The sequence below is a fragment of the Tursiops truncatus genome, chromosome 9, assembly GCF_011762595.2.
Source record: "Tursiops truncatus isolate mTurTru1 chromosome 9, mTurTru1.mat.Y, whole genome shotgun sequence".
NCBI classification, from domain to species: Eukaryota; Metazoa; Chordata; class Mammalia; order Artiodactyla; family Delphinidae; genus Tursiops; species Tursiops truncatus.
This window is the reverse complement of record NC_047042.1, coordinates 86,458,362-86,476,067: the sequence shown is the minus strand read 5'-3', so window position 1 is coordinate 86,476,067 and position 17,706 is coordinate 86,458,362. Positions and strand designations below refer to the sequence as shown.

General features: G+C 39.3%; 1 protein-coding gene across 1 annotated transcript in view; it reads right to left on the bottom strand.

The window, feature by feature from the left end:
- The window catches only part of EXOC4 (exocyst complex component 4), an 817,730-nt gene that overhangs the window by 234,126 nt on the left and 565,898 nt on the right, over positions 1 to 17,706 (bottom strand). Inside the window, exon 11 of the mRNA XM_019921782.3 lies at positions 6,103 to 6,322. Within this exon, the coding sequence (XP_019777341.1) occupies positions 6,103 to 6,322 (220 nt within the window). The remainder of the gene's footprint in view (positions 1 to 6,102; positions 6,323 to 17,706) is intronic.

The window sequence follows — 17,706 nt, the reverse complement described above, 5'->3', positions numbered from 1 at the left end:
AGAGGAGGAAATAGATACGGAGAGGTTAGCAATTTGGTCCTGACCACAAAATTATCCATTGAAATGTCTGGGATTTCAATCTATTTGTATCTGATTCTAAGACTTATGGATCAAGCTTGATTCAAAGTATCAAACAGAGCCCTCTGTTACAAACCTAAGTGAATTAAAGAATGCCTCAATTATAATTTTTTTGTACTTCCTCTCAGGGCAATAACTGATTCTATGGAGTAGAAAGATCCAGGCCAGCGGCACTAATTCGGGCTGCATATGTCGGGATCATCTGGGCAGCTTATAACACCTGGATGCCCAGGCCCCACCCCTGACCAACCGAACCAAAGCTCTGGGATGGGATCTAGGTGTGTTCAGAGAGCTCCTGGGTGATTCTAATGGGTATTGTTGAGAACCACACCCCTCCAGGTAGCCAGCGAAAGCACAGGAGGATGAGGAAGAGATGGGAGTGTGGGGTTTGCAGCCCACCTCTAACCATCTGACTTCTCAGATGTGCTCTGACACATACTGGGGCAATGAGGAAAATGAAAATATGCTTTAAATGTTTCAAGATTGCCTAAAATTTTTGACTTGCACAGCTTATGTTTTTTTTTTTTCCTCCAATGATGGGGGAACAGAAGCCAAAGCATTAGGAAAGCTGTCTCTGTCTCACATTGCCCTACATGAGCCAGAAAACGTAGTCTCATCCTGTGTCTAGAAAGAACTTTGCAAAATTCAGCAACGTGCTAGACTAGGAAGCAGCTTCCGCTGCTGCTGCTGCAAATATTGTTTTTACAATTTCTGTGTCTGTATGGAACAAAGCTGAATAGCTTTTTGAAGTTAACTACTGTTGTTTGCCTCAAGGCTAAGAGTCCAGAGTGTTAGAGCCCCATTTCCTAACCTCCAGCTGGAAACGCTGGCATTAAGACAGTGCTTCTAAAAGTTCTGTCTCTATTAAAATCAACTAGAGGGCTAGTTAGACCAGAGATTCCTGCACCCCATCCCGGAGTGGAGTGAGGTTCAGGAATCTGCATTTCCCACAAGCTCAGGTGATGCGGATGCTGCCCGTCCACGGATCACACCTGGTGTTGCACGGGTACAAGGCCGTGCTCCTCAAAATCTTATGTACATACAAAGCACCTGGGGATGCCGTGCATATGCAGATTCTGACTCAGAGTCTGATGTTCCCGTCCACAGACCACTAAGTAACAAGGATACCGGGTATTCCACTGGGAGGTAGGGGAGAAAACTTTACTTGTAGTTTTTGTTCATACAGATGTCCATTCAGCTATGTGATAGGTAAGGGATTAAAAAACTTAAGCATTAGTCCCCCCTCCCCTTTTTTGGGTGGAGATACTAAAGAAGAATAAATGACATTCCCCAGACAGTGATAAACTAGGGAACTGAGGGAATTTTTCCTCATGTCTGATAAATGAACAGTTGGTAGATGCCTGTTACATATAAGGCATGAGGAAGTATCCACTTCAAACAATCAATTGTTTCCATAGCTCCATGTCCGGAATGCCAGAAGATCTGACTCAAGAGAAATGAGGAATTTCTCTTAATGGATTTCTTTAATTTGAAGCAGTATACTCTGTCTTGCAATGGATGGAGCCATTTTGCAGAAAAAGTGATGGTAATAGAGGCCTCGCAGATGGTAAGAGCATGAAGTATAGTCCATCCTGCTTCTATCTGAGAGCATCAGAGGCATAAGAACTGTGACATTTTAATTTAAGCATTGTCATGAATCTTAAACCCAAGACCATGAATCTTACACCATGGGGGCAAAACACGCACACCCATGCCCTTGTACTAAGGAAGTCATCATTCATTCATTCATTTTCATTCACTCAGCCATTTATTCAACATTGCTTTCTCTATAGCAGGCAGGTTGCAGGAGCTGGGGATTTAGGAGGGAACCATCTGTAACAAATATCCGAGCTATTCCATCTGTTGGAAAGTGGTTTAGATGCTGAGGCAAGAAAGACGGTTGGTTTTACACTTCTACTCCTGTGAGGCAATATATGGATTTAGAGCGGTACATCTCTGGCTATGGTGAGAGTCTGGTTCCAGACTCTCCCCCCATCCCCCCAGTCTGTCACAGATGTATACTTTTATAAAATAAATAAAAATGAATTACTGGAAAAAGGAAATTTTTAAAAACCCGGTGATAAAAACACAAGTCCCAATTTTTTACTGTTAGGTTCAACAGACAATGTCAAACTGCTAAAAAAAAAAAAAAAAAAAAAGTGTCTAACTGCTTACTCTTAAACTCTGCCCATCTCATAGCAGACTAGTAACAAATAGGTTAGCGCACGGGATCCAGGGTTGGGTCGCCTGGGTTTGAATTACAGTTCGAGCGTTGCTAGCTAGGTGACCATGGATGGGCAAGTTATTTAATTTCATTGTTTCTCAGTTTCCTCCTTATAATAAGAATGCCACCTTCACAAAGCTGTTGTCAATGCATATAAAACATTTACAAGTCAATACATATAAAGCACTCCGTAGTGTCTGGCTCACCGTAGATGTTTTAAAGTGTTAGTTGTCACCATTTTTACTATTTACTATTATGAATGCTATCATTACCACCATTAGACTTCCACTGTTACTACTAGTACCATGCTGCTCTATCACTTTGGGCATCTGCACAGTTGTTTCACCTATAAAACGGTGCTTGTAATTTCTTCCTTCCTATTTCCTTCCTTCCTTCCCTCCTATGAATTCTGTGCCTAGAAAGTAAAACTACCAATGCAAAACTACATTATCGCCCAAGTAAATGCCCCCTTATAACCGACTGTCTATCCTGACCAATGTCATTTCAAAGAGGAAAGGACAAAATGTCCTGGGGTTTTCTGCGTCTGCACATCATCAGATAAGTAGACGGAAGCAGCACTGAGACAGCTGTCTGTCCACTCTCTGTGGAGAATCCAGTTGGGCTGATGCTTCATGACACTGGGTGCTGCCTCCAGGGAAAGGCACGATCCCTTCCACTCTGTGACCAAACAACAGTCTAGCAGAGGGAATGACTTTGAAGGACATGTAATTGAATACTTAACCCGCCTGCATTTTTCACACATACATATATTTCTTCAAGCTCCCTTCCTAACAATTGTTTTGTATTCTCAGCTAAAATGGTTGAGAATAATTTCTCCATTATTTTTCTTTAGTTACGTATAATTAGCTGAGAATAAAAATATCAAGGTGACACTGAAACACATTTAAGAAACACTGAAATCTGAGCATGGGAAATTATGTTTGAAAACAATTTACAATCATTACAAAGCAAGAGACTTTCTCAAGATGGGAAAGGAAAATAACCACCTCTTCACTTGCTTTTGTAACCTCATAACTGACAATATTAAACAAATTTACTGATATGGTCTAACTAATTTGCATTCTCATAAAATTTTTATGAAGAAAGAGAGGACAACAAAATAACCAAATAAGAAAGCAGGTGTTTGGGCTCTGTAAACATATTTGGAGGTTGATAACTTGCATGGCCTTAGTTTTAAGACTTACTCACTTACATATAACTAACATATCTTGACAAGGTCAAAGAGAGAAGAGGTAAAGTTGGAGTTCTTACATAGCCTCAGAACGGAGTAACTGACTTAAAGAACAAGAGGTGTAGTAACATGTACAAATGGCTGGTGATGAGGTTATGAGTGACTTGACAAGCACATCGGTAGGCTGCCCAGAGATGCCATTTAGCCAGCAGTGTGTGGCCCTGACATGGCCCAGACTGTAGTCAACTAGTGGAGTTTTAATCTGTCTTTGTTACTCAAGTTGAAAATCATCATGTTTAATGAGCCAGCATCTTTAGTTCCCAGATTCACTCTGCAGTGCATTATTTCTTTTACATTTAGTACGCTAAGCATATTAAAGTTGCTCTATACAGCATACGGCATGACCCTTGAGGGATATACACACTGAGAGGTTTTCTGATGGAGAGGATGTTAATGATATTGTCAGACATAAGATAAATGTAAACAAGTTTTTGTCACTCTCTTTCTCATCTTCCCACTCTGACTCTGCAGTTAAGACTCTCAAAATTTATTCACTGTGTCCATCCACCCATCCATCCATCCACCCACCCACCCACCGACACACATAAACATTCATTCAACAAACTATCGAGTGTCTTCCTACTGCCTGATACTGTACTATACTTTTGGAACTTAATTTCCAGTGGGAAAAGATAGGAAATCAACAAGCTAGAAAATAAATGATTATAGTTGTGCTAAGAAGGAAAAAAATTAAAATGTTAAAATGGTGGCTAACTGGGGAGATCTATTCATGATCCTAACAAAAAACAGAATTCCATTCAGATGACTAACTGAAGAACTATTAATGAAAAGATGACTGACAGAGGTACAGGCAGCACTGAAAGAAGCAACAAGGGACGCTGAGGCACCCAGAGACCAGTAACAGCAGAAAGCTATCATCAAGGGCCAAGGAGGAGAGATGGTGTTACCAGCGTCCAGTGAGAGCTGAAGCCATACAGGAAGTGTCGCCTGGCAGGACCTCTGGTTACAGAGGGAGGCACCCAAAGACAAAACTATGATCCAAAGTGGAAAGGAAGGAGATAAGAACTCAACCTCTTTCTCCTTTCACCCTCCAATCTCCTGCTACTGCTTCCTATTGGCAGAACCTGATCACAAGGCATTGGCAAGGGAGTTTTGGTGACACAGTTCATAGTTTGGCTTCAGTGTTGAGAACAGACAGATTCGGAGCAGGAGGTGGGGGCGGGGGGGGGGTGATGGAGAATAACCAAGGAAGGGGACCTACTTAGGGCAGGATAGTTAGGAAAAGCTTCCCTGTGGAGGGGACGTTTGAACAGGCACCAAGAGAAGATGCCGGCCATGCAAAGAGCCAGTGGAAGAGTAATCCAGCAGAGGGATGGGACGAGTGAGCACATGCCTTTGCTATTCTCCCTTCTCTGCATCCCATACTCAGTACAGATCCTCACTAGGAACACATCTAACATAAACTCAGGCAATGCAAATGAACACTTTCCTGGGTGTGATGCTATTGTTTAAGTTCTGGTAGAAGTGAATGTCTCTATTCTATTTTCTCAATACCATAGAAGAATTTGCTTATAAAAAAAGAATGCTCACAACTAGGACATTTCCCTATGAAAGGGCCAGCATTTCTATTAATTCTAATGTACAAAGAAGGAAGAACCAAGGAAGACATATATAAAAGGAGGTAAAGGCAGGCAACTGAAGCAACTATATATATATATATATATATATATATATATATATATCACTTATAGAACTTCTCTTTGAAGATCTCAAGTCTTCTACACTTTAAGATATCCTCATACCATGCAACTTACATAAAACTATGCTATTGTACCCATCATTCTCTTAAATGAAGAAACACTATAAAGATTCAATTACAGTGTAATAATAATTAACGTATAGCCAGAATTGAAATTCATAGTAATTTTCTTTTAGTCTTATATTTACCTCTAAGTCACTGGCTTAAAGCATATAAAACAAACACCTCAAGTCTATTAATCCATACATCTGACAAATTATCTTATTTCTGTTGTCCAGAAACCATTTCTTTATACAATGAAAGTAAAATTTTCATATTAAGATGATCATCACTTAAATTAATAAATGATCTGACTTTTAAAAGCCAGTTTTTTGGGTGGGTTCAAATTCACTGTGAGCTAGCCAAGTTATATACGGTAAGTTAGCCCTCAAATGGTACAGAGGGTTTACTGTTGGTAATTGAGGTTAGGCAGAATAACTTCCTTCCTATAAGTCCTTCTACTCCAGGATGCATTCACCATTGGAAAGAGATGTTCTTTTCAAGGACAAATTCCAGGCCAATAATGAGGAGTTGCCTGCATGTTAATGAGACTCACCATCTCCCATATTCAAAGCTAACCACTTTTTTCTTAAAGATCTTCAGGAATTTCCATTATTTCTACACTAGTCCTTAATTTCCCTGGTGCCTGTTTAATTTATTTCCTCTTGTTTTGTCCCTGATGAATATGGAAACAGATGGTAACTCTTCTCCTTCTTTTTTCAATTTGTGACTCTTGCCAAGTCAATAAAAACTGCACATAAAAATAGTAAGTTCAAAGGATGTGATTACCTGTAGGAGAGGCCGCTGCACCCCCAGCACTTTCATGGTGTCTGCATTAGCTAGGATCTTCAGGGGGTCAGATGTTTTCGTGACTCCTTCAATCTCCTTGTTGATCTCAGCCAAGACCTGACTGAGGAAGATGTTTTTGATGTACACGGTGAGAAACTCTCGAAGAGGACACTGTTTGGCTGGGCCAAGTCCCAGGGCGTGCTCTATCTCCTGAATGAATCTGAAAGACAAACAGAGCACAACCACTGTTAAGTGTATCAGAAAGATAGCTACAGAAATATGACCAAACACACGTGGGTATCTCTGACTTTTGCTGCTTCCACGGAGAGATGTGGGGAAATTACCAGAATTCTCAACAAGAGCAGGTCACTCTATTTTCCATCTACATATTAGTTTTTTCTAACACAAGTTATTTCACTTATTCAATAGAAATAGGATGAAACAGAAACAAAAATTCCACACTAGGGCGAAAAGAGGAGAGACAAAAATATTTTTTATTAGTTCAAGAAGGAAATAAGAATATAAGAAGCAAAAGAAAGCATTACACAAAAAACCAAATTATGATGCAAAGTACATCCCAAATACTGCATATTTCTTACTAGGATCTTTATACGTGTAGATAGAACTTCTAAAAAGAGAGAAAAAGAAAGGATAGTATTTAAATTTATGATGCTGTTGGGAGGTAATGAAAGGAAACAGGATGGGAGGTGGGGGCAAAGGAGAACTTTAACCTTATTTGTAATGATCAATTTCCTTTATTAAAAACACTTAAAGCACACATAGCAGAATGTTAACTGTCAAAACTCAGAGATGAGTATGCAGATATTTGTTACGTTATTCTTTGTACTTTTCTACACTGGCAGTTCCTGCTTTCATGGTTCTGATATGCACAAATGGAAGTTACTAAAGTTTAGTGAATAACACCAGTACAACAAGATTTGAATTCCAGTTACCACAGTATGTTAACTGTGAGTAATGGCATGAAGTACAAACTCTAGGGCTTCAATCTAGAAATCTCTATGTAAATAATTAATGTTTATCATAATCAACGATCAAACATGTCACTTCTTTCAAAGTCAAGCAGTGATTGGTCACTGCACATCCGTTACGCAGTTCATGGACAGACAGCAAAGTGTGTAGTTGTGTTGTCTCCTTGTCTCTCAGTGATAGACCCATGTGACAGTTTACAAAAATGGATAACTGAAAAAATGAATTGGCCCAAACACCTAAAAGTACAGGGGAAAAAAAACCCTGAAAGTAACACTGGGAGCGACATTTGAACTGAATGTAAATGGATTTACAGAAGAAATAACTGACCCTGGGAACATCGACACTGGCCCCATTTGAGAGGTATCTGCAGCCAGAGTAAAGGTGGACTTCCTGACCTTAAAAGAGAAAATGATTGTGATAAAAGAGATGAAGACACCCCAGGGGTAGGGATGTAGGCAAAAAATGTTACCTTAAAGGAACCCTTGGAGATGTTTCATGACATTGAAAAGCAAAGAATAAAATGCTGGCAGCTGATCTAAACTGAGAAGGAAGTATGACATTTCACCAACGCACAGAAAAGATGCTCACTGTGTATCATAAAGTACCCCAAAAGAAGGTGGCAAGCACTGTTCAAATTACTCTTGGTAAGATTTACAAAGAAAACACTTTAATTCTCAGTGTTTCTAATGTTACAGTGTATGAATACATATTACTTCTACTTTTCATTTCTGTATATATTTGTAACTGACAGTAGAGAATTTTTAATGTTTTCACAAAAAATTTTTAAGTCATGAAACAATTGTGATTTTTCCCATTGATTAATATTGCTTTGCATGGTGAGTTTTACAGTTCCACAATGCTTTGCAAAGTAAGAGTGGCCTCGTACTTTAAATTTTTCTCAAAAGTGTAGAAGCGAAATAAAATGAAACAGAATCACATGAAATAAAGACAAAAAAATGAATGACTAACTGGGAATATATATGTGCAACTTATGTCACAGATGACAGTTAGTAAAAAAAACAAAGAACATGGTAGAAAAATGATCAAAAGACATGAAACGACAATTTACAGTAAGTGACCATTAAACACACCAAAAGTTTTAACTTCATTCATAATGAGAAAAATGAACTATACTGAGATACCATTTTTTTGGTAATTAATGTATTTTTATTATTTATTTATTTTTAACATCTTTATTGGAATATAATTGCTTTATAATGGTGTGTTAGTTTCTGCTTCATAACAAAGTGAATGAGTTATACATATACATATATCCCCATGTCTCTTCCCTCTTGTGTCTGCCTCCCTCCCACCCTCCCTATCCCACCCCTCTAGGTGGTCACAAAGCACCCAGCTGATCTCCCTGTGCTATGCAGCTGCTTCCCACTAGCTATCTATTTTACATTTGGTAGTGTATATATGTCCATGCCACTCTCTCACTTCGTCCCAGCTTACCCTTCCCCCTCCCCGTGTCCTCAAGTCCATTCTCTACGTCTGCATCTTTATTCCTATCCTGCCCCTAGGTTCTTCAGAACCTTTTTTTCTTTTTTTAGATTCTATATATATGTGTTAGCATACGGTATTTGTTTTTCTCTTTCTGACTTACTTCACTCTGTATGACAGTCTCTAGGTCCACCCACCTCACTACAGATTACTCAATTTCGTTTCTTTCTATGGCTGAGTAATATTCCATTGTGAGCTACCATTTTTTATACCCATGCATCAGCCAGATTCCAAAAGTTTGAAAACACACTGTCGGTTTAAGTGTGGACAAAGAGCCATTCTCATATATTGCTGATGGGAGTGAAAAACGTTACAACCCTCATGAAGGGCAAATTGGCACTATCATCCAAAACTACAAATGCATTTCCTTTGACCCAGAAATCCCACTTCTGGGAAACTCTTCCGACAGCTGTTATCTAAATATGGATGAGATGATCTATGTACAGGGTACAGGGATCAGTGTAGCACTGTTTTTATGGCAAAAGACTGGAAACAATGCAAAGAATCCATCAATGAGAGATCAGTTCAATAAACTATGGTGAATCTACACATTCTGCAATACTGGGCAGCAGCCCCAACTCTCAAACGTGGAAGCTGTTGATGCACCAACAGGAAAAGATCTCTAGGCTATATATTGTTAAGTGAGAAAAGCAAGGTATTTAGCAGTGTTCATATTTACTATATTGACCTGCATATAAGAATTATATAACCTCAGTTATTTAATTTACTATAAAGACATCCTGGAGGGATTCACAAAAAACTAGTAAAAGTGAGTACCTACAGGAAGAAGGGATGGTGGTGGGGCCTGGCAGAGGACTGGGAATATACTTTCCAATTTTAACTTTTTATAATCATTTGATTGTTTTAAAAACTGTGAATATATTAGCTACTCAAATAAAATTAGTGTAAAAATTATCGACATTTATCAAAGACTATATTTTATAAATTGCTTTCCAATTAGACCACATTTAAAGTTTCGTGTATAAATGTTCCTTAAGTTTAGCCGTTTAACCTAATTAAGAGTTTCCTTTACTTAATAAATAAATACATCATGGTTGTTCTTCCATATCACCAGTGAAACATTCCATTAACCTCTGTGGCATGTGGAGGCAGCGGGGGGGGGGGGGGGGGGGCGTGGGGGGAAGGAAGGAGAACACAGGGGATTATCACAATCACCCAGGAAAGTGGAAATTGAGAAGCCATGACAAACAGCAATGAGGTTTCTTAATTGATGTAATCAACATGGAAAGGGAAATAAAAGCCTGACCCAAAACAAGATATAATAAATCTTTAAGAAGAGAATGAGTAGAAGAAGCCAGGAAAAAAATGAAGAAATAAAGAGTACATAGTTAACCATGGCTATAATTTTAAGATCTCCAAATACCACATCGTACTATGTTGCTTCCTTCTGATCTCATCTAACCCTCAGAGACACCATCCACCCAGGGGCATCTTGGTCCCCTTGGTCTGACTCTGAAAGACAACCACTGTTATTAATTTAATAACAAGTAAATATACCAATCATCAGAAACGCTATTTATTCTTTTCAATGGGACTTAGAAGAAGAGTTTTCTGAGCAGAAGTACTTCTTGCATTTCCAAAATCTTTACCAGTTATTAGGAGGAGATTTTTAGTAGTTAACCTGCTCCTAAACAAAGTGACAGAGGCTCTAAATTATCCACTTTTTCTTTTTTTCTAGTCCCTTATTTGTCTTTGGTGCACCTAAAACATGAAACTGCTCTGAGCAGCACGGATGGAGGCGCTCCCATTACTTTCAGCTGAATGATCTCTTTCGAATACAAATCATTTATTCCCTAAAGCACACACATCAGTCTAAAATGACACATTCAGGTTGATGGTGTCATCTCTAACTTGAGGGGACCCATTCAACATGTTTCCAAATCTGCTTTGGGAGCTGTGAGGGTCCTCACTGTTCAGAAGGCATAAAACATGCAGAAGAGAATGAAACAGAAAAATTAGGGCTGTCTCACCAGCCTCTTCTTTTCTCTGGAAAAAATGAGAAGCGATCACATTAAATGGCAAAATGCCCTTTCTTGGGCAGGAAGGACACAGAATAAGAACTTTCCTAGGCATCCAGGAGGCGAATCACACTCACAGTCACTGCAGAGAGGAAAGGTTTAGGGAAGTGGAGTGGCCAAGGGCAAGACACGTAAAGTAGGTATTCCTGGGTCTGGATCTTGAGTGTATAGTCTTGGGCAGATTACTTAGCTTCTCTTCATCTTATTTGTATATTCTGTAAAAATGGATATAACATGCAGGATTTGTTTTGATGATTAAATAAGGAAATAAAAGTTAAGCGCTCAGCACAGAGGCGGACATAAAGTCAACTGCTAATTAAGTGACGGCTGCTGCTATCTGTATAATTATTATCAGTACATAAAATCCTGATGAGGTTGGAGACTAGAGCAAAGTGTGACGTATTCTGTGATTGTTTTCACTTGCTCCTTTACTTTCCCATGCAATTATCTGTAATTGGCAATATGGGCCATTAGATTATTACTCTATTTCAGCAACACACGGATGTAGGAATGACCAAAGCCCCACGTGGCCAGGGGACAAGTGTAAATTTCTCACTGATGTATCCTCAGTGCCTAATACTAGTCTACGGCTGCTACACAGTAGGTTCTCAGGAAATAACTGGTGAATGCAGTGTTGAATAAAATTAATAGCTCCTTTAATTTCAACCCATAGCTCCTAAAACTAGGGCGTGACCTCTCCGATAAATAATGCCCTTCTCCCAAGGATTTGGACTGGAGGTCCAAATAAAAGATTCATAGAAAAAGAAAGAAAGAAAATTAACCCATATCTTCACCACAGATGCCTTGGACTGAAAGAGTATTCTCTAGTCCTTGCCCACCTTCTCACATTGTTTTTTGCTTTATGCAATATGGTTGTTCACAGTACTTCATATTTGCCCTTTCACAGAGGATAATACTCATAATTGTAAGATTCATTCCATCAATACATTATTAACCCAAACATCTATTAAGAAACATTAATGCTGCTTCCTGGCTTTATTACAGATAATCCTACAGTGAACATCTTCATTTTGCTTCTGTTGAATTATTTCTACATGTTAAAATACTGGGAGTAGGGCTTCCCTGGTGGCGCAGTGGTCGAGAGTCCGCCTGCCGATGCAGGGGACACGGGTTCGTGCCCCGGTCTGGGAAGATCCCACGTGCCGCGGAGCGGCTGGGCCCGTGAGCCATGGCCGCTGAGCCTGCACGTCCGGAGCCTGTGCTCCGCAACGGGAGAGGCCGCAGCAGTGAGAGGCCCGCGTACCGCAAAAAAAAAAAAAAAAATACTGGGAGTAACTCCTCATCATTTTCCATGGGTTACTCTATATTTTATTTCCCCCGGATTCCCAAAGTATGCTGCATGTATCCGTTCACCTATTAAGAACCGTAAAAGTAATCTGTTGAATGGGAGGTAGGAGAGTCAGTCACGGGTACAGAGGAGATTCATCAAAAAGCCCTGCTTTTCCAACAATGCTCCTAATCAGCTTTATGGAAGTCAGAAAACATTGAATTTTGAACAGTGGAAAGAATCTCATTAGGAAAGAAAACACTTCAAAGTTAAGATGGAACACAGATGGAACCCTGTCAAAAGGGTATTATCTAATCTTATGAAGTGCTTTCACACTAGGGATTTCCTATCCTTGTAAATGATGAGAAGGCAGACACAAAGCGCAGGTACATCTGTGTATATGGAACAGAGAGAATGAGAATCAAAGAGGAGGATCTACATAATGCTATAGGAGGAGTATCTAATCATAAGATTTTGAAGAACCTTATTCAGATCAGGCTGCCAAACCTCAACCTGTAGAGTAGGCTAGACCAAAAAACACACGAAGAGTGTAGGCAACCTATTTTTACTGCCTTTGAAAGTCTACAGCATGGATCTTATTTCCTAAATTCTAATGTTGCCATTTGTAAATATTTCACCAAAGATTTTATTGTCAGATTATCATCAACCAGTGGGCCTCCAAAAATCTGTACATATGCAGTGCCTATATTTTAAATTTACTCTTTCTTATAGCAAGTATGTGTCCTTTGGAATGCATACGTGAACACACAGTACCCACACCTGACCCAGTATTTTCAAAATTTTTATACTGATTTGATTTCTAGCCAGGAAAATTATACTAATTAAAATTTCATTCAAGCTTCCCAAGCCCATTCCTTAACCCAGACTCCTCAACACAAATTCCATCTTATTGTAAAGCTCCATTTCTTCCATTTCATCTCAGCCAACAATTATGGCTGCCACCAGCTGGAAGTATTCTTGAACACAGAGGATCTGTACTGTATTTTAGAAGTTGCAATGACAGCAATATTCAGTTGAATGAAAATACTTGCTCACAGTGTATAAGTATTCCTTATATTCACAGCCTAGTAGTTTAAAAAATTCTACGGCCAACATTATCAGTAATGGGACAAACTGACGTCATGTGCCATATGACATGATGCAGAGAAGAAGACAGCAACACTTCTTTGATATTCTTGCCAAAAATGCATCACCTGAATCCAATCAGGGGGAAATAAAGTCTTTCCATAGAACCAAAATACAAAATTAAGGGTACAAATTTCAGAAAACTCAAATTCAGAATTCTGGCTTTTGGAGTACAAGGAATTCATTCATGGCTCTCCCACAAACAATGTCACTGTTTATTGGGAATTCTGTTTGTTTTCTTTTTCTTCAGTGATATCTATTATACTAAGGCTTTATTTATTTATTTATTTTAATAGATCTTTATTGGAGCATAATTGCTTCACTATACTGTGTTAGTTTCTGTTGTACAACAAAGTGAATCAGCCATATGCATACACATGTCCCCATATCCCCTCCCTCTAGGCAGCCTCCCTCCCACCCTCCCTATCCCATCCCTCTAGGTCATCACAAAGCAGAGCCGATCTCCCTGTGCTATGCTGCTGCTTCCCACCAGCCAACTCTTTTACATTCGGTAGTGTATATATGTCGATGCTACTCTCACTTCGCCTCAGCTTCGCCCTCCCACCACATGTCCTCAAGTCCATTCTCTATGTCTACCTCTTTATTCCTCCCCTGTAACTAGGTTCATCAGTACCATTTATTTTGTTTTTAGATTCCATATATATGCGTTAGCATACGGTATTTGTTTTTCTTTCTCACTTACTTCACTCTGTATGATAGACTCTAGGTCCATCCACCTCACTATAAATAACTCAATTTCATTTCTTTTCATGGCTGAGTAATATTCCATTGTATATATGTGCCATATCTTCTTTATCCATTCATCTGTCGATGGACATTTAGGTTGGTTCCATGTCCTGGCTACTGTAAATAGTGCTGCAATGAACATTGTGCTACATGTCTCTTTCTGAATTATGGTTTTCTCAGGGTACATGCCCAGTAGTGGGATTGCTGGGTCATATGGTAGTTCTAGTTTTAGTTTTTTTAAGGAACCTCCATACTGTTTTCCATAGTGGTTGTATTAACTTACATTCCCACCAACAGTGCAGGAGGGTTCCCTTTTCACCACACCCTTTCCAGCATTTATTGTTTCTAGATTTTTTGATAATGGCCATTCTGACCAGCGTGAGGTGATACCGCATTGTAGTTTTCATTTGCATTTCTCTAATAATTAGTGATGTTGAGCATCTTTTCATGTGCCTCTTGGCCATCTGTATGTCTTCCTTGGTGAAATGTCTATTTAGGTCTTCAGCCTATTTTTTGACTGGATTGTTTGTTTTTTTTTTTTTTTTGCGGTACGCAGGCTTCTCACTGTTGTGGCCTCTCCCGTTGCGGAGCACACGCTCCGGACGCGCAGGCTCAGCGACCATGGCTCACGGCCCAGCAGCTCCACGGCATGTGGGATCCTCCCGTACCGGGGCACGAACCCGTGTCCCCTGCATCGGCAGGCGGACTCGCAACCACTGCGCCACCAGGGAAGCCCCTGTTTGTTTTTTTGATATTGAGCTGCATGAGCTGTTTATATATTTTGGAGATTAATCCTTTGTCTGTTGTTTCATTTGCAAATATTTTCTCTCATTCTGAGGGTCCTCTTTTTGTCTTGTTTATGGTTTCCTTTGCTGGGCCAAAGCTTTTAAGTTTAATTAAGTCCCATTTGTTTATTTTTCTTTTTATTTCCGTTACTCTAGGAGGTGGGTCAAAAAAGATCTTTCTGTGGATTATGCCAAAGAGTGTTTTTCCTATGTTTTCCTCTAAGAGTTTTACAGTGTCTGGTCTTACAGTTAAGTCTTTAATCCATTTTTTTTAACATCTTTATTGGAGTATAATTGCTCTTTAATCCATTTTGAGTTTATTTTTGTGTATGGTGTTAGGTAGTATTTTAATTTCATTCTTTTACATGTAGCTGTCCAGTTTTCCCAGCACCACTTATTGAAGAGGCTGTCTTTTCTCCATTGTATGTTCTTGTCTCCTCTGTCGTAAATTAGGTGACCAAGTGTTCATGGGTTTATCTCTGGGCTTTCTATCCTGTTCCATTGATCTATATTTCTGTTTGTGTGCCAGTACCACACTGTCTTGATTACTAAAGCTTTGTGGTATAGTTTGAAGTTGGGGAGCCTGATTCCTCCAGCTCCGTTTTTCTTTCTCAAGATTGCTTTGGCTATTCGGGGGCTTTTGTGTTTCCATACGAATTGTAAAATTTTTTGTTCTAATTCTGTGAAGAGTGCCATTGGTACTTTGATAGGGATTGCATTGAATCTGTAGATTGCTTTGGGTAGCACAGTCATTTTCACAATATTGATTCTTCCAATCCAAGAACGTGGTATATTTCTCCATCTGTTTATGTCATCTTTGATTTCTTTTATCAGTGTTTTATAGTTTTCTGAGTACAAGTCTTTTGCCTCCTTAGGCAGGTTTATCCCTAGGTATTTTATTCTTTTTGTTGCAGTGGTAAATGGGAGTGTTTCCTTAATTTCTCTTTCTGAATTCTGGTTTTGATGTATACTTTTGTATATAATGTATATCATTATCTAAAATATTTTAAACATAAAATATTTTAATTCTTTTCACTTTGACATTTCCCGATTCTGTCATATTACCACACACATGTTTTGGTAGTTTGGGGTGAATCATGTACACAAAATATTTACCTGACAGGCCTGGGATTTTTCTCCTGATCGCATGTATTAGAACCAGTAAATATGTGTGATTTATTCCTCTGAACTCCTACATTCTGCAGAATCTTACAATATATCATTTCCACTAAAGTAACTTCTAATCCAGTCTTGCCTCTCTGCAGAGATGTACCATGCTTACTTCCACCGAGAAGCTCTGAATCTCTTCTACTGTATAATGGCTTTAAAGACATTAAAAAAAAAATCTGAACCATCTCCTCCCTTTCATTTAGTTCAAGGTTTCTATGTGAAAAGCTATGAGACATTTACAGGCCTATAGGAGCTCTGCTTAAGTTGTCAAGCATATTCAAAAGTAAGTCCCCATGTCACCATTCTCATGGTCAAGTTTAATATATGTACATTTAATAATGTCCCAGGACACAGATATTTACAAATATCTACATGAAAAACTTAATTAGCAATAAACAGTGACGCACTATTTATGACAGAGACACGAATAAATAATTTTGTGCTTTAAAAGCCAGAATTCTGAATTTGAATTTTCTGAAACTGATTTTGTGTTTTGGTTTTATGGGAAGATGGCAAACAACAGCACTAACCACCACCCTATAGCCTGAATGACACATTAGTTATGAGGAGACCAAAAAAAATGCACATTTTCCCTCAAATCCAATAAACAAATAATCTTCAGAGCCAGAAGGAGAATGAAACACTGACTGCCAAATGCAGAACTTTTCTGGAGAAATATGGCCCCATGTGAAAAGATGCCAAGCAGTACTCACAAGACTCCTGTGTGCTCTTCCTTCACGTCATTCTAAGGGAAATAGTGGGCTTTTATGAGAACACAGAACGCTCAAAATCCCTACCATCCTTAACTGGTTATGAAAAAAATCAATCTACAGCCCAGAGTAAAATCCATTCTTGGACACAAGCCCAACCTTGCACAAAGAACTATGTCCAGTTAGCTGTACTCAGGTAAATGGGCCTTTGGAATCAAACTCAAGTGAGGCCAGGCAAAGGCTGGACACAACTCAGTGTAAAAAGCAGCTGTCCAGGGCTTCCCTGGTGGCGCAGTGGGTGTGGGTCCGCCTGCCGATGCAGGGGACACAGGTCTGTGCCCCGGTCTGGGAGGATTCCACATGCCGCGGAGCGGCTGGGCCCGTGAGCCATGGCCGCTGAGCCTGCGCGTCTGGAGCTTGTGCTCTGCAATGGGAGAGGCCACAACAGTGAGAGGCCCGAGTACCACAAAAAAAAAAAAAAAAAAAAAAAAAAAAAAAAAAGGCACCTGCCCAGCAAATACGGCTCCTTTACAACGTATTTCTTACTTAGTCAATTACTCTCAGATACGACATTTAAGGCACAGAGCAAACTGAAAATAACTTGGGCCAAGAAGGAAAGAAGCCTCAGAGGAATTGATTGGAGATATATTCAACTGACTCAGATGATCTGACTCGAAAAAGATCATTTAGAAATGATTTACAAGGAACTCATTCAGAAACAGCAGCAACAGGCATATTTAAGACCATAAATCAGTGGAACATGAAAACCGAAGAAAAATCCATAAAGGTTAATGCACTTTGGAGCACATTTGCCTCTTAATTCATGGGAGTAAGTCACCGGCACATCAGGAAGAGTCTCCCCCAACAGTCTGTAATTGTTCATGCTGAGTGTAACTACTTTCTGTGGCTTTTGTATCTGAGGGTTTTCTGGGTAAAAGTGCAAAATACGCTCATCATCGCAGAGCCCAATCATGGCCTCAGTCCATACCCCTAGGAGACAATTTGCTGAACTAATGAAATAAAAAGGGATCTGGGTGCTCTATTTGTAACGAGTGAAATTCATGCTTAGGACTAGAGGAGAAAAGAGGGAAAAATCATTAAGTAGAGGGAGAAAAGAATATTATCTACAAAATTTGAGCTCTGCAGGCTTGTAAACAAATTTAACTTTAAAAAATCTTACCATGAGTATATTGCAAGTGATTTGTGACTACATTTAAGTGTTCCCT